At 44.0% G+C, this 21482-nt stretch overlaps 1 protein-coding gene across 4 annotated transcripts in view; it reads right to left on the minus strand.

Moving 5' to 3' along the window:
- RNF144B (ring finger protein 144B) overlaps positions 1–21482 on the minus strand; it is a 182005-nt gene that overhangs the window by 35488 nt on the left and 125035 nt on the right. For all 4 annotated transcript variants that reach the window (XM_086706155.1, XM_086706156.1, XM_086706157.1 and 1 more), the window contains exon 3: positions 6291–6395. In XM_086706155.1, coding sequence (XP_086562281.1) covers positions 6291–6395 — 105 coding nt within the window. The remainder of the gene's footprint in view (positions 1–6290; positions 6396–21482) is intronic.

Consider the following 21482-nt stretch of genomic DNA (forward strand, 5'->3'; position numbering starts at 1 on the left):
ATCACCACCTACACCGACATTAGCCCTACAAAAACCAAAGAAGAAAAAGGGGGGCAGAGAGTGGAGCCTGTTTGCCAGAGAAACATTTATGCCGAAAGCGGTGTATTCCCATAATACTGAAAATTGTTGAATATCTTGCAAATAAAATACTATATATGATTAAAATACATATTGTCTTTTAGTCAGGAAAATGAAATGGTTCCAACATCGAAGCTAGGGGTGGGCTTCATGTAAGTACCTCTCATCAAGGTCTAGAAAGCCAGGTGAGAAGAGAAAAAGAAAAAAGAAAAGCCTAGTCTTTACTTGGGTTTGGCCTTTCAAATCATATTTCTGCTACAGTTGCTTTAAAAAATCAAAGAGACCCAACAAAGAATATAAGGGACCAGTATATTTGAAGATGGAATTGACCACGAGGAGATCATTATAGCATGTCAAGGCCTTGGCAATTTTTGAGGGGCTATGACTTGCAAAAATACTGGCAAAAAAAACAAACAAACAAAAAAAAACCCCAGTCCCAGTTTTATGGATAAGTGCCTTATCACACTTACACAAAAATTACCAATGTTTCTTATCTCGACCCAGAAAATAAGAACCGCACTTTCTACCCAAAAAGGAAAAATGGCACATCCATCGAGTGTACTAACCAAGTTCACATCTCCTTCCCTACATACAAGATATGGAACCTGCTGGAAAAAACAAGAGGGTATAACTGAGAAACCAGAAGGCAGGCCCTCTGGGGACGTGGAAAAGATGGCGGAAGCTAGAGCTCCAGGGCCAGAATCATCCTCACAATTCCCTCAAGAGGGCTGCCTTTGCTACTCTTTATTCACCTGTCCACAGAGGCTTCCGTGCACCTTCCCACACCGTCCCCTGCCTCTCTCCCCCGCCTGCTCTGTGGGTAAAAGGGATACGCCCATGAGCACATCCACATGGCACATTCAACCCATTGCTGCTTATTCTTCTTATAGCCGCCTTTAAAGGAAAAGCTCAGAATCAGAAACGTTATTCTCCATTTATAATAGGTTTTTAATTTTTTTTAATGTTTATTTTTGAGAAAGAGAGAGAGTACAAGTCGGGGAGGGGCAGAGAGAGAGACAGAGAGAGAGACAGAGAGAGAGACAGAGAATCCTAAGCAGGCTCCGCCCTGTCAGCACAGAGCCCGATGTGGGGCTCGAACCCACAAACCACGAGATCACGACCTGCGCGGAAATCAGATGCTCAACCGACTAAGCCACCCAGGCACCCCCATTTATATGCAGTTTTAAAGCAAAGTCTTAAATACATTCTGAAATAAAATTCAACTGGGAATCTCAAGAATATCTATTAACGCTGGCATAGCAGATTTCTTTATCTGTTGCCACCCCAAGTTTCGACTCTTCTCAGGCTAACATGCATCACAGCCAAAGGTTATGACAGACACACTTTGGTCCCTTCCCGTGCAGATCTTTCAACCGCAGCAACAGCGCTCTGGCTGCCTGCCTGGGCGTCCTCCTCCTCCCTCTCTGCCCCACCTCACACTGATGATACGAAGGAAGAGTGTGAGAAGAGATGGCAAGTGGGGGCTGTGCTGACGGGGACTTTGTGGGGAACACACGGATCGCTCTTATTCCATCAACATTTACTGAAGCCACCCCAATAAACACGCAACAGGAGTAAAAACCGTATTTATTTTGCAAACGTAGCTTCAAATTCCTTAGCACGCCACTGCCCCCCGTTCCTCTCTCCTGGTCCTCCACGGTGCCCCACCCTAAAGCCCCTCTTGTAGAAATTCTGCAGCCCCCATTCTTGGTGCATCCTTGCTCTGGTGCATGTGGGGGCTCTAGCGGCCAAATGTAGGCGGGTCATTTCAATGCCCCAGGAGCTAGGGGGAGGGCTGGTTGTTGAGAAGCTGTTCTCAGCCCTCCACTGCCAGCTGGCAGAGAGAGGAAGCTCCATCACTCAGGCCATGTAATGGTAGGTATGTGCTCACCACTCCAACTTTACAGGCCCCAGACACACGGCTCGGGCTTCCCCAGCAAGTGGCGGGTACTATTTCCCTTCCACTGTGAGGGAAGGGCTCCATTAGTCATCGCCGTTAGAACAGGGCTACTAACTCCCAGGGGAGGACTTGCCTGAAGTAGAGCTATGAGCAAACAATCTGTGCCCCACCTCTCGTAAGTCCATGTTGGGCACGATTCCTGGGTCAAGTACGTGAGGAGAGCCCTGCCACGGCCGGCAGTACCTGATGGTGCAAGGAAGGCCAAGTTTTACTCTTCCGGGGCCCCCAGCGGGGTGACCTGTAGCCACCGCCTCCCACCAACTCGCGTGACGTGCAAGAAAAGATGCCTTTTCTGTTTCCTCCATAAGCCAAGGGTACTTGGATGGGGCAGTAAGTGTCTTGCTAATGAAGCTACTCCTGATAAACAAAAGTGCAGGGGCAGAGCCACAGCTGAGCTCATAGGAAGCGGTAGGAAGGCAGGCAGGACCCACAGCGAACAGGAGGCGGACGCCAGGAGCACAGGCAACCATGTGAGTGAGATCTACACTGGAAAGCATTTGGAGAAAAGAGCCTAAATTGCTGGCGTCCCCTGAAGGTAAAGACATGTTACGCTACCATGCATCTTAGAAGACAATGGATGATGAAGAACCACGCACATGGAAACATAAACAGCAGCAGCACCAAGGGAACTTGAGTCTTAACCATCATTATTTTTAACATGCAAAGTATGTCTCCACATTACCTGTATGATTAAACATTTTTTTAAAGGCACAGTAAGTAGTTATAGAGACAGAATCCAGTCAAGCAATGAGTTGGGTGACGCCACTGTGATATACTTGATCATATCTGGATTAAGAGCCATCTATTATAATAATAACTATGTAAGAGAAAGCTTGATGTAAATGAAGCCAGAAAGGAAGATGGTCCAGCCCAAGTTCACGTGTATGTGGTATCTGCTTTGAAAGGAGTGGTCCCAGGGATGCCTGGGTGGCTTAGTGGGTTAAACATCCAGCTCTCAATTTCGGATCAGGTCATGATCCCAGAGTTGAGATGGAGTCCCACGTTGGGCTCTGCATCGGCATGGAGCCTGCTTAAGATAAGATTCCCTCTCTCTCTCTCTCTCTCTCTCTCTGTCTCTCCTGCTCACAGTCTCCAAATTAATCAATGAATTAAAAATTAACTTTTAAAAACAAGTGGCCCCATATATACTGATAAAGCTACCAAATATCTCTAACATAATACCCTATTCATGTCTCAATTCAAAATGAGAGACTGTCACTACTACCCTCACAATATTTTACTCTGCGGGAAAACACAAGTGGCCAGTTGGTTAGGAACTTTGATTACTACACATCCGTGCCCATCTTTAGTCAGGCTCTTCAGCAAGTGGGTACAGAAACGGTCCTTTAATGCCTTGGGTGCCTTCTTGCTCACCTAATGGGAAACAGACTTTAAGGAATTGAAGAAATAACCATAGTTTTTAGTTTGGAGGATGTTTTTGTTCGGTTTTTTGTCAAATAGCCTTTGGTAATTTCTAAGAGACACTATGGGTTTGTTTGGTTTCCGTACAGCCTAAAAGTTAAAACCATTTTGAGAGTCAAACTGGGTACACAGAGTACCAGGGAAGTGTGAATGAGGATGTACAACAGGAAAAGGGTAAGAAATAAGACAGGGGTGAGAACTGCAGGGGAGTGTGAAAAGAAAATTCTATACTAAGAAAATCAGAAAAGTCGAACTCTGTTCTAGAGAACGGCAAGACAAACCACGGACCGTCTTCACTCACTCGCCTAAACACATGGGCTCTAACATTTGATAACCCAAGTATCCGTGGCTAGTGGTTACCATCCATTTAAAAGTCTAGAACCCGCCATGCCACCGAACTTTCCACAATGGTGGAGATACTGTATTCTGTGGTGTCTAATCGGGCCACCATGAGCCACATGTGGTTACTACTGAGCACCTGAAACATGACTAGTGCAACCAAAGGAATGAATTTTTAATTTTATTTAATTTTAATTAATTTTAACGTAAGCAGCCACATGGAGCTAGCAGCTACTGGATTGGAGAGCTCAAGGTCCAGAACACAGGAATGTGGCTCATTTCAAATGCCTTTGAAACTTCATCAAACTATTCATTTCACTTATTTTTAATAGACTTTGCATACATAAATTAACTAGGATTTCCTATGAGACACAGCTCTTGCTGCCTGCTTCATGTCAGGCATTTGACTTACTAGAACTATCTTACTTGTCACCAGGTTAATTGCCACTCTGCTAGATCAGAAGCTTCAGGAGGGCAACGCTGGGCCGGCCTTACTCGCGTCTCTATCCTGACCTGACACAGGTCACTGCATGCTTAGGAAACACTGCTCACTGATGAGAGTATCAGAGAAGCAAATCAAAGAGGAAGCATCTTTTCTAGAAGGACTGTGCATAGAACGATGCTCCTGAACCCCCAAGGCTTATTTTAAAACCCATTTCCAAGTTGTACAAATCAATAGTATCCTTGGTACCTAACTCAATCTTTCTCCACTTTAATTTCCTTCCACCCCTTCCTCAAACAAAAGTAACCAAGATTTCTCACCTCAGGATTATGTATTCAATATTACTTTTTTATCAAAAAATTCAATTATTTCATGGTTTTCCTAAAACGAATCACTTCTAAACCATTATGTGTTCTTTTCATTTTTCCCTAAAAACCACGTCAAGCTTACTTGCACCACCTCAGTGATAGTCTATAAGCCGAACATGGGAGACCCAGATGCAGAATGGTTACAAAGGGTCTATTAACATCTTTTGGACTGTTTAGCTTACAGATCAAAGGATATATATGTAAAAGAATATGTATTTGTAAACAAAGCATATCCACACACGCATACATATCCACACATATACGTATATATTTCCACATACACATATACATACCACTGAGTCTCCAAGTCCTTTATCATATCATCTACCTACCTCATTCCACTTTTTTTTTCAATGTTTATTTATTTTCGAGACACAGGGAGAGACAGAGCATGAGCATGGGAGGGGCAGATAGAGAGAGACACACACACACAGAATCCGAAGCAGGCTCCAGGCTCTGAGCTGTCAGCACAGAGCCCGACGTGGGGCTTGAACCTATGAACCATGAGATCATGACCTGAGCCAAAGTCGGATGCTTAACCGACTGAGCCACCCAGGCGCCCCTACCTCATTCCACTCTTAAAGCCAAATAGTTACGGTGGCCAGAAAGAACTGGATTAGAATTCTAGCTCTTCTACTTTTTAGATACGCACTCTTGGGAAAATTACTTAAACCCTCGGGGCTCCCATTTGCTAAGTTTGGTGAAGGGATTGGATGGTATACCAGCTACGAATGATTCCAGAAGAGCACCTGATGCACAGCAGGCATACTGTGTTTGCCGAACGAATAACTGATTTCCTCTGTTTCTTGGGCCCTCTTTCCCAGGCTTACAAACTTCCCCAAAATGGGCAAGAGCTGGTTATCCTCTGATTTAAAGTGACCAGGACTTGAAGATTAAAAGCAGATTCAAGGGCAAGCTAATGAGCAGGGATTGAAGAAACGAAGCAAAGAGACAGATCACAGTCTTAAGAAAATGGGGGAAGAACACACTCAAAAAAGACATTTCTGATGCCGGACAAAGATCAAACGAAACTCCTGTGGAAATCGTCCGACTCAGTCTACCTTTGTAGGATGGCACTATTTCTAATGTCTATAACTGGTTGAAATCTGTCATCTGTTTATCTTTAAAGTATTAAAGATCACAAGACTCCTCGTTACTCAGCCTCCATAGCACACATTTGGTAAATGTGGTTTCTAGCACCTTCGCCCATTCTAGAGCTTCTCCAACACTCAGACGGCATTTATAAACAGATCTGAGATACAGCTTTAACACCTTATATGAAGGATCCATAGGTATGCAGAAATCAAGTACTCCTTTAAAAAGTTAGCCTCTGTAGGGGCGCCTGGGTGGCGCAGTCAGTTAAGCGTCCGACTTCAGCCAGGTCACGATCTCGCGGTCCGTGAGTTCGAGCCCCGCGTCAGGCTCTGGGCTGATGGCTCAGAGCCTGGAACCTGTTTCCGATTCTGTGTCTCCCTCTCTCTCTGCCCCTCCCCCGTTCATGCTCTGTCTCTCTCTGTCCCAAAAATAAATAAACGTTGAAAAAAAAAAATTAAAAAAAAAAAAAAAAAGTTAGCCTCTGTATTTTGTGTTTAGACTCCCTGGTGGGGAAGTACATAAAGAGTCAAGATCCTACGGAATAATGTCAACAGGAAAGGGGGAAGGTCACGGCACTCATCCGTACCTCCGCTTCCTGCAGGATCCCGCGGCCGAGGCACACCGTGTCGGGGCAAGAGATGGGAGACCCGCATCCCTCTCGGATTGCCAGCTGCAGGTACTGCTTCAAGCACTAGAAGTTAAGAAGAAAAAAGACAATTACCCATCGCATTACAGTAGCACCGAGGTTATGTAACCGCTGCTGCCTCTTCTTCCTTCCTTGGCAGTCCTGGGGCTCTTGGACTCAGGAAACATCAGTTATCCCAAGTGTGAACAGTAAGAGCCATCACTTTGGAAAGAAGGCAAGACAGGCGGTTAATTATGTATGACCTCAATATCGAGTTTATTCAAGGCCACAAGTCAAACTCCTGTACGCTCACACATTTTATCCTCCACAGGTTTGGCAAAGAAGAACCACTCTTTTGCACTAATGGCAAATGCCTTCTTTTTACTTTTTCTTTTTTTTAACTTCTATGACTTCCTAATTCCGTTCTTACCTAGTAGTCCTTTGCCCCAAAGTAGAACCCTGTGACTCTCATGCAGAGAGAGCCAGACAGAATCAAAATACAGCTGATCCTTGAACACAGGTTTGAACTGCATGGGCCCACTGATATGTAGGTTTTTTTTAATAAATACGGTACAGTACAGCAAATGTATTTTCTCTTATGATTTTCTTAATAATATTTTCTGTAGCCTACTTTATTGCAAGAATACAGTATATAATACATATACAAAACGTGCTAATCAACTATTTATCGGGAAGGCTTCTAGTCAACAGTAGGCAAGTTTTAAGGGAGTCAAAAGTTATATGTAGATCTTCAACTTCATGGGAGGGGTGTCGGGGCCCCTAACCCCTGTGTGGTTCAAGGGTCAATTGTAAGATTAAGGCACTGACTTATGTAGGAACACTCATAATAGCAAATACACCTGGGAAATACAATGTCAAAGACAATTTGGGAGAATGAGACCTTCCCAAAACTATGGGCTTTGGTGGATGCTTTGGTGAGGAGGTTTGAGTAGAACCTGGGGAAAGAAGAAATTGGATTGAAAAAAGAAACCCAGAAAGAAGAGGGAGAATACCAAGAACAAACTTAGTCTTCTCACTGCCTGTTGCACCTGGATCGTGGGTAGTGGATGAAGACGGGGTCAGACTGAGAAGGCAGGAGAGGGGCTGGCAGCATTAGGGAAACCTCCGAGTCCCCCCTTCTCCCTCCCAACCCAGCCCAACACACCCACAGGAGATTGAGGGCCACCGTTCCAGAAGACGGAACTCTTAGGAAATCCAGAAGTTGACTCGTCAATTTCTACTAATTTGCTCATAATTGGTGAGCTCTGTGTGCATGACGAAAGGTCAAGCACACATGTTGGAGGACAACACTGAAAAAATACATAAGCTAGTCGATGAATTAATGATTCTTATAAAGTGGTGATTATTTAAAACTGAGTTCAGATTTTTCAAATTTATACACTATGTATCAACCTGCCTCATTACAAATATTGCTATTGCACCAACCTTTTATAAAAGCTTAACTACTGGGGCACCTGGGTGGCTCAGTCTTCTAGGCATCCGACTCTTGATTTCAGCTCAGGTCATGATCTCAGGGTTTGTGAGTTCGAGCCCCATGTTGGGCTCTGTGCTGACAGTGCGAAGCCTGCTTGGGATTCTCTCTCTCTGTGCACCGCCCCAGGGCCTCCGTCTTCCCTTCCCCCTCTCACAGGCACTCTCTCTCTCTCTCTCTCTCAAAATAAGTAAACATTTAAAAAAAAAAAAAAAAAAAGCTTAATAGGGGCACCTAGGTAGCTCAGTCAGTTAAGCGTCTGATTTTGGCTCAGGTCATGATCTCGTGGTTCATGAGTTCGAGCCCCATGTTGGGCTCTGTGCTGACAGCTCAGAGCCTGGAGCCTGCTTCAGATTCTGTGTCTCCCTCTCTCTCTGCCCCTCCCCTACTCGTGCTCTGTCTCTCTCAAAAATAAACATTAAAAAAAAAAACAAAGTAAAAAAATTTTAAAAAGCTTAATATTAAATAAATTCTATGGTCAGAATACTGATGCTGTAATACTGAACCCATTCTGAACCCAATTATAAATGATCACCACTTTATAAACTATGCTAAATTCATACAATGGAATACTGAGGAATCATGAAAAATGTTTTCAAATGGTGTTTAAAGACATGGGGAGATGCTCAGTATGAATTGGAAAAGAAAAGATGATTTGGTATGAACTGGAGAATAAAGACATCTGGGAACAGGGGTCCTTCTAAGGAGTTCCTCCGGCAGTGGACTGCATATAGGTACTGTATTTTAGCTCTTACTTTCTTGTTGGAGACAACGGTGAACGATCATTTGCTCTAGGAGTTGCTGTGCTAAAATGGTCTCTTGTAACAAAAAGAAGGGGAAACACAGGAGAGCCAGAGCAAGGAAATGTGGGGAAGAATTTCAGTGCACAGGCCAAACTCGAGAGGAGCAGCAAAGCTGGCTCACAGAAAGGAGGGCCACACCAAGGGACGAGTGAATCGACGACGCGAAGGCCTGTCCACCGGCTCTGCTCCTAAGGACCTCTCTGCCATCCCTGTGCCACACAGACTCCAGTGTGACCACCTTGATACCCACAGCTGCCCCTTGACACTTGAGCAGAGAGACTCTGAAAATGTACGGTCTCTAGGCTCAGGGGGGAGGTATCTGAGAAAACAGAGTGAACTGTGCCGTGAACGCCTATCAGAATATCTGGGCCCTAGCCATGGTTCCACTCCATCAGGCGACAAGAGGAAAGTTACTTAAACTGGTCCCCAGACTCGATTCTCTTAATTGAAAAAACAAGCAACAACAATACCTGTTATGGTTACCTCACAGGGCTTAAAACCCTCGTACACACAAACACAAACCTGGAATACTGTATACGGGAACGCTTTGAAAATTCTTAAATTGCAGGGTATTTGGTTTCATTTCTACCTCCACATGATCTTAGACTTTCTAGCGGAAGCTTTCTGGGGAAATGTTAATCCTTTGACCTTTTGACATTACCCTTTCTCCACTCCCTTCAGAAAACCAGTTAAGTCGCTGTGGTACAGAAGCTCCATAAACAGAACAGCTATTTGTAACAGAACATCATATAAACCTCTATTCAAGCCTCTCCTCAGAACTATTTGCATCCAGGGGCACCCGGGTGGCTCAGTTGGTTAAGCGTCCGACCTTAGCTCAGGTCATGATCTCCCAGTTCGTGGGTTCGAGCCCTGTTTTGGGCTCTGTGCTGACAGCTCAGAGCCTGGAGCCTGCTTCGGATTTTGTATCCCCCCTCCCTCTGCCCCTCCTCCATTCATGCTCTTTCTCAAAACTAAACATTAAAAAAAATTACAAAAGAACTATTTGCATCTACTGAAAAAGCTTAGAGTTAAATACAAACTATAGACTATGTGAGCCTGTACAGGCAAAAAAAAAAAAAAATCATTTCAATGTATATTGCAAACTTGTAAAATTGAACTATAAGCTTTCCCAAGAGTTTACAACAGATTTTTTTTTAATTTTTTAAGTTTATTTATTTTGAGAGAGAGAGCAAGTGAGCAGGGGCGGGGCAGAGAGAGGGAGGGAGAGAATCCCGAGCAGGCTCCCCACTGTCAGCACACAGTCTAATGCGGGGCTTGAACCCACGAACTGTGAGAACATGACCTGAGACAAGATCAAGAGTCAGACGCTTAACTGAGGCACCCAGGCGCCCCTACAACAGATATTCTATTTGTTAATGTCATGTTCTTAGGTACGGCAACCACGACATGTAAACCCAGTGACTTCTCAAGCTGCCATCAAGGACTCTCGTGGCCACAATACTACGTGAACCATGATTTTAGGAGAGAAGTTACAGCTGTATACACTGACTACAGGGTATAATATATACGTATATACCCTACACGCCCTTTTTTTTAATTCTGAGAAACACTGGTCTGAGACGGAGGTATGTACCATAAGCTAAAGTGTTGAGATGACAGAACCTGACTCCCCATCACTGTGAGGCTGCATTTCTAGTCAAAGGCAAAGAGGGACAAGACCCGGTGGTTGTTTCTTATTGAATTTTCAAGTGCCTTCAGTTCGTTAGATGTCTTTCGTTACCTTTCACTAAAAATTGAACCTCAAACCCTCCCTCTCTTCCTCAAGACCTCTGGCTTGAAGCATCTAGACTGTAAATGAAGGCAGAAAGAAAGAGAAAAAAGAAAACTACCACCATGGAGTCACATTAAAAAACAAAAACGACATTTCTAGGCAGACAGCCCTTCCTCCGCTATCCTGCCTGCCGCTCCCTCATGGTGTATTCTACAAACTTCTATCTCCTAGTCCTGTCTCAGGTGAATTCTTTCACCACCTGCGACTCGGGCCTCCATTGGATGGTCACCCCACATCTGGGGGTCCTCCCGGGGAACCTCTGCCAGGACGGGGTCAGGGCACTCCCCCGGTTCTGGGGACTTTCTCTGGTGGCCGGACTGTAGCACTCCTTGCAGAACTGACCACCTCCCGCCAAGGTTACTCCTGGGTGAGGATCTGAAGCCGCAGGGGGAACCACCCTGATGCCCAGGCCCAAAAGGGTGAGGGTTTGGTCCTCTTGCCCTTCAGAGGGACCCTTCCCTCCCTCTCCTTTCTCTCTCTGCAGCCCTTCCTAGGCCTCCCCCTCGTCCTCCTCAGACAACTGAAGGCCTCTGGCCAGGGCAGCTCCCTGGTGTGGCCTGAAGGTCTGAGAGCAAACAGGTCAGCCTGTCCCCGCCTGTGAGGGTCAAAGACCCCTTTTCTCCCCCTACCCCCACCTGCAAGGGCTCCATTCCCAGCTGGCAATAGCAGCTCAGCCAGGGCGAATCCACACACGCTGTGGTCTCATGGCTGACTCGGGCCCCCAAGGTTCCCTTTACCCCCCATGGATCTGGCCACCATCTTGATCTACGGGCAAGATCATCCCTACACGTCTGAGTGAATCCCACAGTTCCACAGACAAGTGAAGATTCACCAAAGATTCCAGCCCACACCATGAGGGTCCCCTCCCGCTGTATCCCACGGACCCAGGCACCACAAAGTTTCACCTAGCTCGCCTATCAGCACGTTAATCTAATACCATGCTCTGGTCTCTAACTGCACAGAACCCTTGGTGGACGGACACATTTAGGGAGGGATAGTGTGTACATCCCCGCCCCCTTCCCGAATGAAGCAGCTAGTGAAGAGGAGACCTCCACCCAAATGCCAAAGATCTGTCCTTGTCCATCTGTCTGGGGGGAACGCGGAGACTGCCTTAGGCAACAGGCTTGAGCAATGGAAACCTGGGTAAGAGAAAAGTGCCCACGGTGACCACTGAGCAGAACGCAAACAGGCTCCTTAAGTGACCCCCTCAAAACAGCCAGAGGCCCTAGCTGACCAATGGGCTACTTGCGACTGGGTACTGGTACCAAAAAAGGAAAATTCCAGATGCTGCCATACCCCCCACCTCTCCCCTTAAGCACAGCCCCCACCACCTCTGCCTCCTGGAAGACCATCTCTCCTTTGCTGTCCTGCCCACTGCTCCTTTGCAGTGTATGCAATCAACTCTCATTTACTTTTTTTTTAATTACATTCCATTAAGTAATAACATTAAACAGATGCCTAAATATGCAATATTCCTAACAGCTAATAAATTCTAAGGGAAATGTTTTAAACAGTACTTTTTGAAAATACTGATGACCCAAAAAAGGAAACGGTTTTTTCTTTGAAATAGTCGACATTCCACTTAATGTGGTAGAACACAGAAACGTTCTCAGGCCCTGAAGCGTCATGTGTAATAATAAGGATTGCTCTCTCCCCCAAATCCTGTCCTTGCCCTGCATTCTCTCGCTCTGTGAATGGCACGTGATTCCACCCAGCCGCACCCCAGCAACGTACGGATCGTCTATGGCACCTCTTTCCCTCACCCCTGCATCCGGTAAATGCCTAGGAGATGTCCTCATCAGGCTGTCTAACCACGCCCTCACAGCTACCAGAGCTTCTGAATCCCCCTTCCCCACCTGACCTGCTGCCCCACATCCCCGGTCTTCCCCATCTCAGTAAATGGAACCAAGTACCCCGTTACTCAGCCAGAACAAAAACAAAGACGTCCCGCATTCCTCTCTTTCTCAAATGCTACAACCAAAACGTGTCCTACACCTAAACATCTCTCACCACTCCAAGGCACAGTCACCCCTTTCCAAGACCTCTGCGATAGCTTTCCTGCTGGCCTCTGCTCCACACAGAAGCCAAGGTGCTCTTTCCATGCCTTTCTAAAATATAAATCATGTTTTATTCTCCTGCCCCAAACCCTCCAATGAGTGTGCATCTCATGTAGACGGCCTCTCCAACTCCTTACCACGGCTCGCAAGGTCCTACCTGTTCTAACTCCCAGCTACTGCTCTGAGTTCATTTCTACCACATTCCTTTACTCTGGGAATAGGAATCTGCTCACTATATGTCCGATCTGCTCTTGATGTCTTCTCCCTGGGATGCCCTTCCCCCCAGATAGCTCGGTCTCACGTCCTTCAGGACTCTGCTCAGTGGTGCCTCCTCAGATAGGCCTCACTGGCTAAAAAGGCCCACCTTTCCTTCCCATCAGGCCTTCTCACCCTGCTTGATTTTTCTTCACAGCACTTAATATTACTTGTGTATCATCTTGTTGGCTCCCTAGAAATTCAGCTCCAAGTACAGGGACACTGTCTTATTCTCTGATGGATCCAAAAAGAAAACACACGTAGAAGGTACTTACAGAACACATGATTGCATGACTTAACACACTGCCAAGTCCCACCCATCCCTCTTCTGAAGTACTGATTAGGACTGTTCAAATCTCTCAAGCTCTTCTGCCCCGCCCCTAGGCCACTTTCCATTACCCCTTACCTGGGCTTCGGCCTTAGTTCGTCTATTAGTTTTCACATATCTGTTTTTGCCTCTCGTTAATTCTCCACACTGACATCAACAGGAACTTTTATAAAATCTAAATCTGAGGGGTGCTCTGGTGGCTCAGTCAGTTAAGCATCCCACTCTTGATTTCGGCTCAGGTCACGATCTCACAGTTCATGAGATCGAGTCCCGAGTCGGGGCTCCAGTTGGTGTGGAGCCTGCTTCAGATTCTCTCTCTCTCTCTCTCAAACAAACTTAAAAAAAAAATCTAAATCTGATCCATTCTGTCACCTGTTTAAAACCTTCTAAGACTGAAGACACTCTTTAGGTCTCCTTTGTAGCACTCATTACAATTAGGACTTAAAAATTAGGTGTATATAATTACATACCTACGAAAATCTCACTCTCTCCACTCAGAATTGACAGTTCACTTTGTCAACGTTACAAGAAATTTCAACCTTTACATTTCTTTCATGAAAACCTTGTCTCTAGAATGATCCGGTCACCATTCACAAATAATTAGGGCAGGAGGATTTTAACACAGGCTAGTCAGATAAGGCAGTAGTTTCTTAGCAGAGGGCAGAGCTTTGAAAGGATAGAAGACAGGTATGTTTTGGTGGATAAGAAACACTGGAAACTAGTGGACACTGATGGGAAGGGCTGCTGTGATACTGTGATTTATAATAAGAAACACAAATACATTCTTCCCATTTCCAGCACAGAGCTGCTAAAACCCTTGGAATCTCCAGAGTAGCAAGAGAGATAAAGGTGTCTTTTTGTTAATGAGGTGACTCTGGGATGCCCCTGGGTCACCTGCGGGCTGGTTGCTAATGGCACCAACCCCATGAGTAGAGGGCCGGAGCTTTTAGTCCTACCCATCGAGCTCCAGGAAGGGGAGAGAGATTGGAGGTTACATCATTGGCCATTGATGATTGATTGATTCAATCAGTCACACCTATGTAATTAAGCCTCCATGAAAACCCAAAAGGCTGGTTTCAGAGAGCTTACTGGTTGGTGAACACACAGAGATTTGGGAAGAGTGATGCACTTCGGGGGCCATGGAAGCTTCATGCTCTTCCCCCACACCTTGCCCTGTGCGTGTCTTCCTTCTGGGTGTCCCTGAGTTCTGCCTTTTATCATAAGCCAGTAATCCAGTAAGTAAAATGCTTCTCCAAGTTCCTCTGGCAAATCCACTGAAGCCAAGGAGGTCGTCATGGGAACCTCTGATTCATGTCCAATCAAAAGTGCAGTTAACAACCAGGGCTTGTGACTGGCACCCAGAGTTGGGAGACTTCTTTGATCCAGACTTGTTTGGATAAATGTCTATTCAGATCCTTTGCCCTTTTTTAATTGGGTGATTTGAGTTTTTATTATTGAGCTATAAGAATTCTTTGTATACTCTGCAGGTATCCCGTATCAGATATGGTTTGCAAATATTTTCTCCCAAGTTGTGGCTTATCTTTTCATGTTCTTGAGGATGTCCATTGTAAAGGTTTTTAACTTTGATGAAGTCCAATTTTTTTTCTTTTGTTCATATCTATCTGAGTTAATGTTTGTCCAGGGTGTGAAGAAACCGTCCAACTTGATTCTTTCGCCAATGGAAATCCAGTTATCCCAGCACCATTTATTGAAAAACTATTCTTTCCTGCTTTGAATTGCCTTGGCACCTTCGATGGAAATCAATTGACAATGAACATGAGAATTTATTTCTGGAACTGTCAATTCTATTCCATGGATCGACCTGTCTATCCTTAAGGCAGTGTTACATAGTTGTGATTATCATAGTGCTACAGTTAAGTGTAACATCTGGGAAGAGGGTTCTCCAACTTTATTCTTTTACAAGATTGTTTTGGCTATTCTAGGACTCTTAATTTCCCATGTGAAATTTAGGATAAGCTTATCAGTTTCCACAAAGAAGATCTTTGGGATTTTGATAGGAATCCTACCTGCAGATCCATTCTGCTGCCATTTTAACAATACAGGCATACCTCACGTATTGTGCTTCACAGATATTACATTTTTTACAAACTGAAGGCTCATGGCAACCCTGTACCGAGCAAGCCAATCAGTGCCATTTTTCGAACACCATTTGCCCACCTGATGTCTCTGTGTCACATTTGGGTAATTCTTGCCCTATTTCAAACCTTGTCATTAGTATTATATTTGTTATGGGGATCTGTGATTGGTGATTATGACTTGCTGAAAGCTCAGAGGATGGTTAGCATTTTTTGCCATAAAGTATTTTTGTTGCTGTTGTTGCTGTTTTGCTTGTTTTGTTATGAGACAGAGAGAGAGTGTGTGAATGCAAGCAGGGGAAAAGTGGAGGGAGGGAGGGGGGAGGGGGGGTAGGGAGGGGAGGGAGAGGGAGAGAGAGACAGAGAGAGACAGAGAGAATCTTAAGCAGGTTCCACACTTTCAGGGTGGAGCCCGACCGCTCAATCCCACGACCCTGGTATCATGACCTGAGCTGAAATCCAGAATCAGATGCTCCAGCAATAAAGTATTTTTAAATTAAGCAATGTGCATAGCTTTTTTTTAGATACAATGCTACTGTTCACTTAAAAGACTACAGTATAGTGTAAACATAACTTTTATATGCTCTGAGAAATGAAAGAATTTGTTGACTTGCTTTATTGCAATATTTGCTGTATTGTGGTGGTCTGGAACCAAATGTGCAATATCTCCCAAGTATGCCTGTATTAATAAGTCTCTTAATCATGAATATTGTCTGTCTGTTTAGTCTTCTTGAATTTCTTTCAGTGGTGTTTTGTAGTCTTCGGAGTATGAATTCTGTACTTCTTTTGTTAAGTTTATTCCTAAGTATTTTATTCCTTTTGAACTTATTGCCAATAATTAATGTGCCATTACATTATCCTTTGCTAGTGTACAAAAAGACAACCAATTTTTGTGTACTGATCTTGCAGTCTTGCTAAACTGGCATCAGTGTTTTCAAACTCTCAGTGATTCCAAAATGCAACCAAGTCTGAAAACCTCTAGTTCAATTCAACCCATGCTCTCAAGTCTAATCAAGGAAGATATGTCCATTATCACTGCCTTTAAGTTATTTTGTAATATTCAGAAGTATGAGCTCCACAGGAAGGAAAGAATCCTTTTTTTTTTTTGCTTTTTATTTTTTAAATATGAAATTTATTGTCAAATTGGTTTCCATACAACACCCAGTGCTCATCCCAACAGGTGCCCTCCTCAATACCCATCACCCACTGAAAGAATCCTTTCTAACCAACATGTCCATAGGGAATACCTGCATTCAGCTAGTTCCAGAAGAAACAGTAAAGGAAGCCTAAGGAAGTTACATGTGCAAAAGTTAAAGCTCTAATTGAGATCCTTTAAATACTAAACCCAAAATAGTGCTGTTCCTGTTTTTGGAAAAGGGTACTGAGATCCACCTTGTAAGTTTGAGAACAGTCATTCAATATGGGAGATTAAGTCTGGTCCCCAGTAAAAAGTACCTCCAGTTCCCACCAAGCAAGAGTGATCAAACACTTCTATATTTACATCAGGTGACCATGAAACACCTAAATTAAGAAACTCAGTGATGGAAACAGCCCTGAAGAGAAATGCACTGGAAATGCTGCAGACCGACCCAGGCTGCACAATGAAGTGAATGCAAACTGCTAGACTGTAAGCACCTTTTGATCAGAGCAGGGAGCAGCCACTAGCCTCGTAAAGATCTGTTTTCAGCACAAGTAATCCAATAACTCTCCGATTGACCTCTCAGAGGCTTTCCCTTCTCTCCGCCCAGGGTTACCTTTCTTAACGGAGGGAGCCCCAGTTTTCATACTAGTTCCAAAGAAATCCGTCTGTGCCAGGTGCTCTCACACCTTACACCCGTATACCCAGCAAAGCAACCAATGGTTCCAGGAGAAAGAAAACAAGAAGCCTGGCCAAGTTTACATCCTTCCATTTCCTCCAAAGAAACATTAGCCCTCAGAACTGCCAGCCCTCAGCTGGCCCCGAGGTCCCAGCCAACAGGCCTAAGACAGGCAGTGAGAATAAACACAGCCCGGATGAAACATCGGGAGATTCCACTGAACTCATTTATCGCTGTCTTCCTCCCCTCCTCCTGTGTACCTAAAGAGTCCCTACTTGAACTCTCAGGCAGCCTTTCTGACTCTCCCAGAACACACATAAGGCCTTTAGCAATACAGAAAGCAAGCCAACACCAAATTAATAAAGGGTCAAAAAAACCTTGAGCCATGATATAGGGCTATGCAAGTTATCTGCATAAAATATTCAACCAATCCAAGTAAGCCTAGTAAAGAATGTGGTCCTCACATTTTACTAGAGAATTAACAACGAGCATCCGTATCCATTTATCCATATGATGGGTGGGTGGATAGATGAAGGATAAAGCAAGTAGAGTAAAAATTTAATGTTAGAATCTAAGATATGGTGGGAATATGGATATTTATTGTTAAAATTCTGTACACCTTTGTTGTACGCCTGAAAAGTTCCATAACAAACTGTTATACCATTTTTTTTAAGTTTATTTATTCTTGAGAGAGAGAGGACAAAGGAGCAGACAGAGAGAGAGAGACAGAGAATCCCAAGCAGGTTCCCCAATGTCAGCACAGAGTCCAACAAGGGGCTCAATCTCATGAACTGTGAGATCGTGACCTTGCCAAAATCAGGAGTCGGACACTTAACCAACTGGGCCACCCAGGTGCCCCTGTTGTACAAATTTTTACGTTAAAAAGAAAACAAATTACACCGTTCACCAAATTTTAATTTTGGTGAATATATTTTAATGTTCCTTAAAGTTAGAATCATCTGTGTTACAGTTTATATAAAACCCCAGTATCTGTATTACTATTTAAACCAGAGTTTGAATAAATTAGAATGAAATGCAATCTTAATTAAAATCAATGGCAGAAATATTATCTAAATTTTTGAAACTTTTCAAAAATATTTACATTTGTATAAATGAGATAAGGAAGCTAACTCATTATGAGCTACGTTTTTTTTCTAGAGGGTATAACCTACAAAGCCAGCATGCAAAAGAGTTCACATCAATGACCAGAGGTTTGATAACAGTGATGCTTAGTTTTTTTTAAGAGGATATAGTTTCTCTGCATAGAGTACTAGTGAGAAACAATGTACTATCAGTTTAGAAGAGACATAAACCTTAAGACAACTTCCTTGGCTACATTTACAAAAGAGAATTTATTAGATTTAAGAAATGTGAACTCCAGGGGTGCCTGGGTAGCTCAGCCGGTTGAATGTACGACTCTTGATTTCAGCTCAGGTCATGATCCCAAAATTGTGGGATCGAGCCCCACATCAGGCTCCGTGCTGAGCATGGATCCTGAAGATATATTCTCTCTCTCTCTCTCTCTCGCTCTCCCCCTCTCCCCCCTGCCGCCCTTCCCTAAAATAAAATTTAAAAAGTGAACTCTGAACAAGTAGAAAAGCTTGGATTAACGGTGACTAGGTTGAATATGAGCAATCTTGTAATATTCAAAATTAATTCAGATGATGTAATTCAACCACTTCATCACATAATCAGAATATCTTTCTACTTATAACTGAAGTGGTACCAGGTTGCAACCATTTCCTCATCTCATAATTTTTCCCCAAGACTTTATTCTGCAAAAACGTGAATGTTTTCGACATTCCTGAAAAGCAAGTTTCTAGAAATCTGGGGATTTTGTACGTGGTGCTTACTTTTCTTCACACTAATTGCCGTAATTGGAACCAGTCTTCCTTTTCTTTCACTTAGTAAATCCACAGGCTTGCACAGCCAAGACTGCCCTGGACTGTCTTGTTAAAAATCTAACCCAGTTACGATCCTTCAACAGCCACTTTCCAAATATCCTGAGTTAGCACCATATTCTAGCAAATTAGAAGATAAGGCAAACATCATAAGTCAAAGCCATATGACCAGTTGTTTCAGAAATGTGTCAGTGGTCACAAATGAGACAGAGCAAATGTATTTGAAAGTACATGATGGTGAGCAATTCATTTGTGCTTCACCATAAGAGAGCTCTGCACAGACCCCCAGGCCAGGGCATCAGAACCCCTAGAGGATGGACAGAAACACAGACCACTGGGCTTCACCCCCAGAGTTTCTGTTTTAGTAGGCTGAAGATGGGGGTCAGCTACAGAGAGAGAGAGAGAGAGAGAGGGAGACACAGAATCCGAAGCAGGCTCCAGGCTCTGAGCTATCACCACAGAGCCTGATGCAGGACTCAAACTCAAGAACTGTGAGATCATGACCTGAGCCGAAGTCAGATGTTTAACTCTCTGAGCCACCCAGGCACCCCAAGAATTTGCAATTCTAACAAGTTCACAGCTGCTGCTTTGAGGACTACCCTTTGGGAACCAATGGCCTACAACTACACAAACGAATTTGATGGGGATGACAGTATCTGTCAAACTCCAGTAGTAGCTATGATAGGTGTCTTAAAATTATGTCATTTACTCTTCACAGCAACTCTGGGACTAGTATTTCCCCATTCACACAAATGACTAGTAAATAGAGAGGGTTAGATTTATATATTTTATTTTTTCTTCATTTTATTTATTTTAGAAAGAGTGTGTGACAGTGAACAGGGGAAAGGGGCAGAGAGTGAGAGAGAGGGGGAGGGGGAGGGGGAGAGGGAGAGGGAGAGGGAGAGGGAGAGAGAGAGAGAGAGAGAGAGAGAGAGAGAGAGAGAGAGAGAGAATCCCAAGCAGGCTCCACTGTCATTGAGGGGCCTGATGTGGGGCTCAATCCTGTGATGCTTAATGTGTAAATTGGAGAGTAAGAGTAAATGAGGGGAAAAAAATACTCTCATACCTATTACATGGCAGGTACTTAAATGCTTTGTCTTTCCTTGATTTTTTTTAAATTAATGTTGATTTACTATTAATAAACTATTGAGATTGAGAGACAGAGAGAGAGCATAAGCAGGGGAGGGACAGAGGGAGAGGGAGACACGGAATTAGAAGCAGGCTCCAGGCTCTGAGCTGTCAGCACAGAGCCCGACACGGGGCTCAAGCCCACAGACCGTGAGATTGTGACCTGAGCTGAAGTCAGATGCTTAACCGACTAACCCACCCAAGTGCCCCTCCTTGATTTTTTTTTTTAATAGATGAATAAACTGAGGATCAAAGAGACTAAATAAAAACCCTACATTCCAGTGGCTAATAACTCACCAACACTTACCAAAAGAGTCAAACCAAAAGGATCGCCCTACTGGGGATGGGAAAGGATTCAAAACCATTGAGGTTTTTGGCGAACACAGAGCCATTTATCTCCATGGAAATGAGGCACCGACTGGGTCTAGCCTGATTCCAAGAGGTGCCAGGCATATCTGAAAAACATCGCATAACCAATCCTTGTTGATACACTTAAATACCCAGAAAATGGAGGTTTAACGTTAACTAACTTTTCTAGTTAGCTTACAACCTCTTTGGGTTCAACTTGTCTAAATTTTTATAAGTTCTTTTTTCCTACATGGCAACATCTTATCAGTGCAGGTAAACGCTTCTGTGGTATAATGCATCTCCCACCAACGTGAGGACCAACGTTATAAGCATAATGCTTTCTCATTCATTCATGTCTCCGACATAGAACATACTCCTCTTGATAGGACCCATTTTTCTAACAATACTGTGAGTACCATGGTTTAAAATCAGCTGAAACTGTACTGGCACTGGACATACCGTGTATTTTTTAAAGATGGATTCACGAGATAGGATTCTTTTGCCACAATTTGCTTCCTCCTTAAAAGAGGAAGCCCTGATTCAACAGTGAGATGTGTTCTTTGCACATCTCAGATTACAGAAGGTAAAAAATTTGAAAATACCCAGAGCGTCAAAGAAGGGGGCTTTCCTACCCATCTGGTGGGGGCTGTTGACACAACAGTTTGGGAAGGCAATGTGGCAATACATATTAGCTTAGAATACACATGCCTTTTTATTAGGTAATTCCACTCCTAGGAATTTTTCCTTAATAGGTACAGCTCGACATTTATACAAGTACAAACGTTTTTATTTATAACAGCAAACACTGGCCATTAGGAAGGGCCTCATTAAATAAATTTTGACACAGTCATCCCACAGGACACTATATAACACTTAAAAATGAAGATGGGTCTATATGTCGTTACGTAGAAGCATGTCCACAATAGGGGGCGCCTGGGTGGCTCAGTGGGTTAAGCGTCCAACTCTTGATTTTGGATCAGGTCATGATCTCATGGACTGTGAGATCCAGCCCCGTGTGGGGCGCTGTGCTGACAGCATAGAGCCTGCTTGGGATTCTGTCCCCCTCTCTGTCCCTCCCCTGATTGCACGTGTGCGCTCTCTTAAAATAAATAAACTTAAAAAAAAAAAAAAAGAGA

Source organism: Puma concolor, chromosome B2 (assembly GCF_028749965.1).
Source record: "Puma concolor isolate L17-30 chromosome B2, mPumCon1.1.hap2, whole genome shotgun sequence".
NCBI classification, from domain to species: domain Eukaryota; kingdom Metazoa; phylum Chordata; class Mammalia; order Carnivora; family Felidae; genus Puma; species Puma concolor.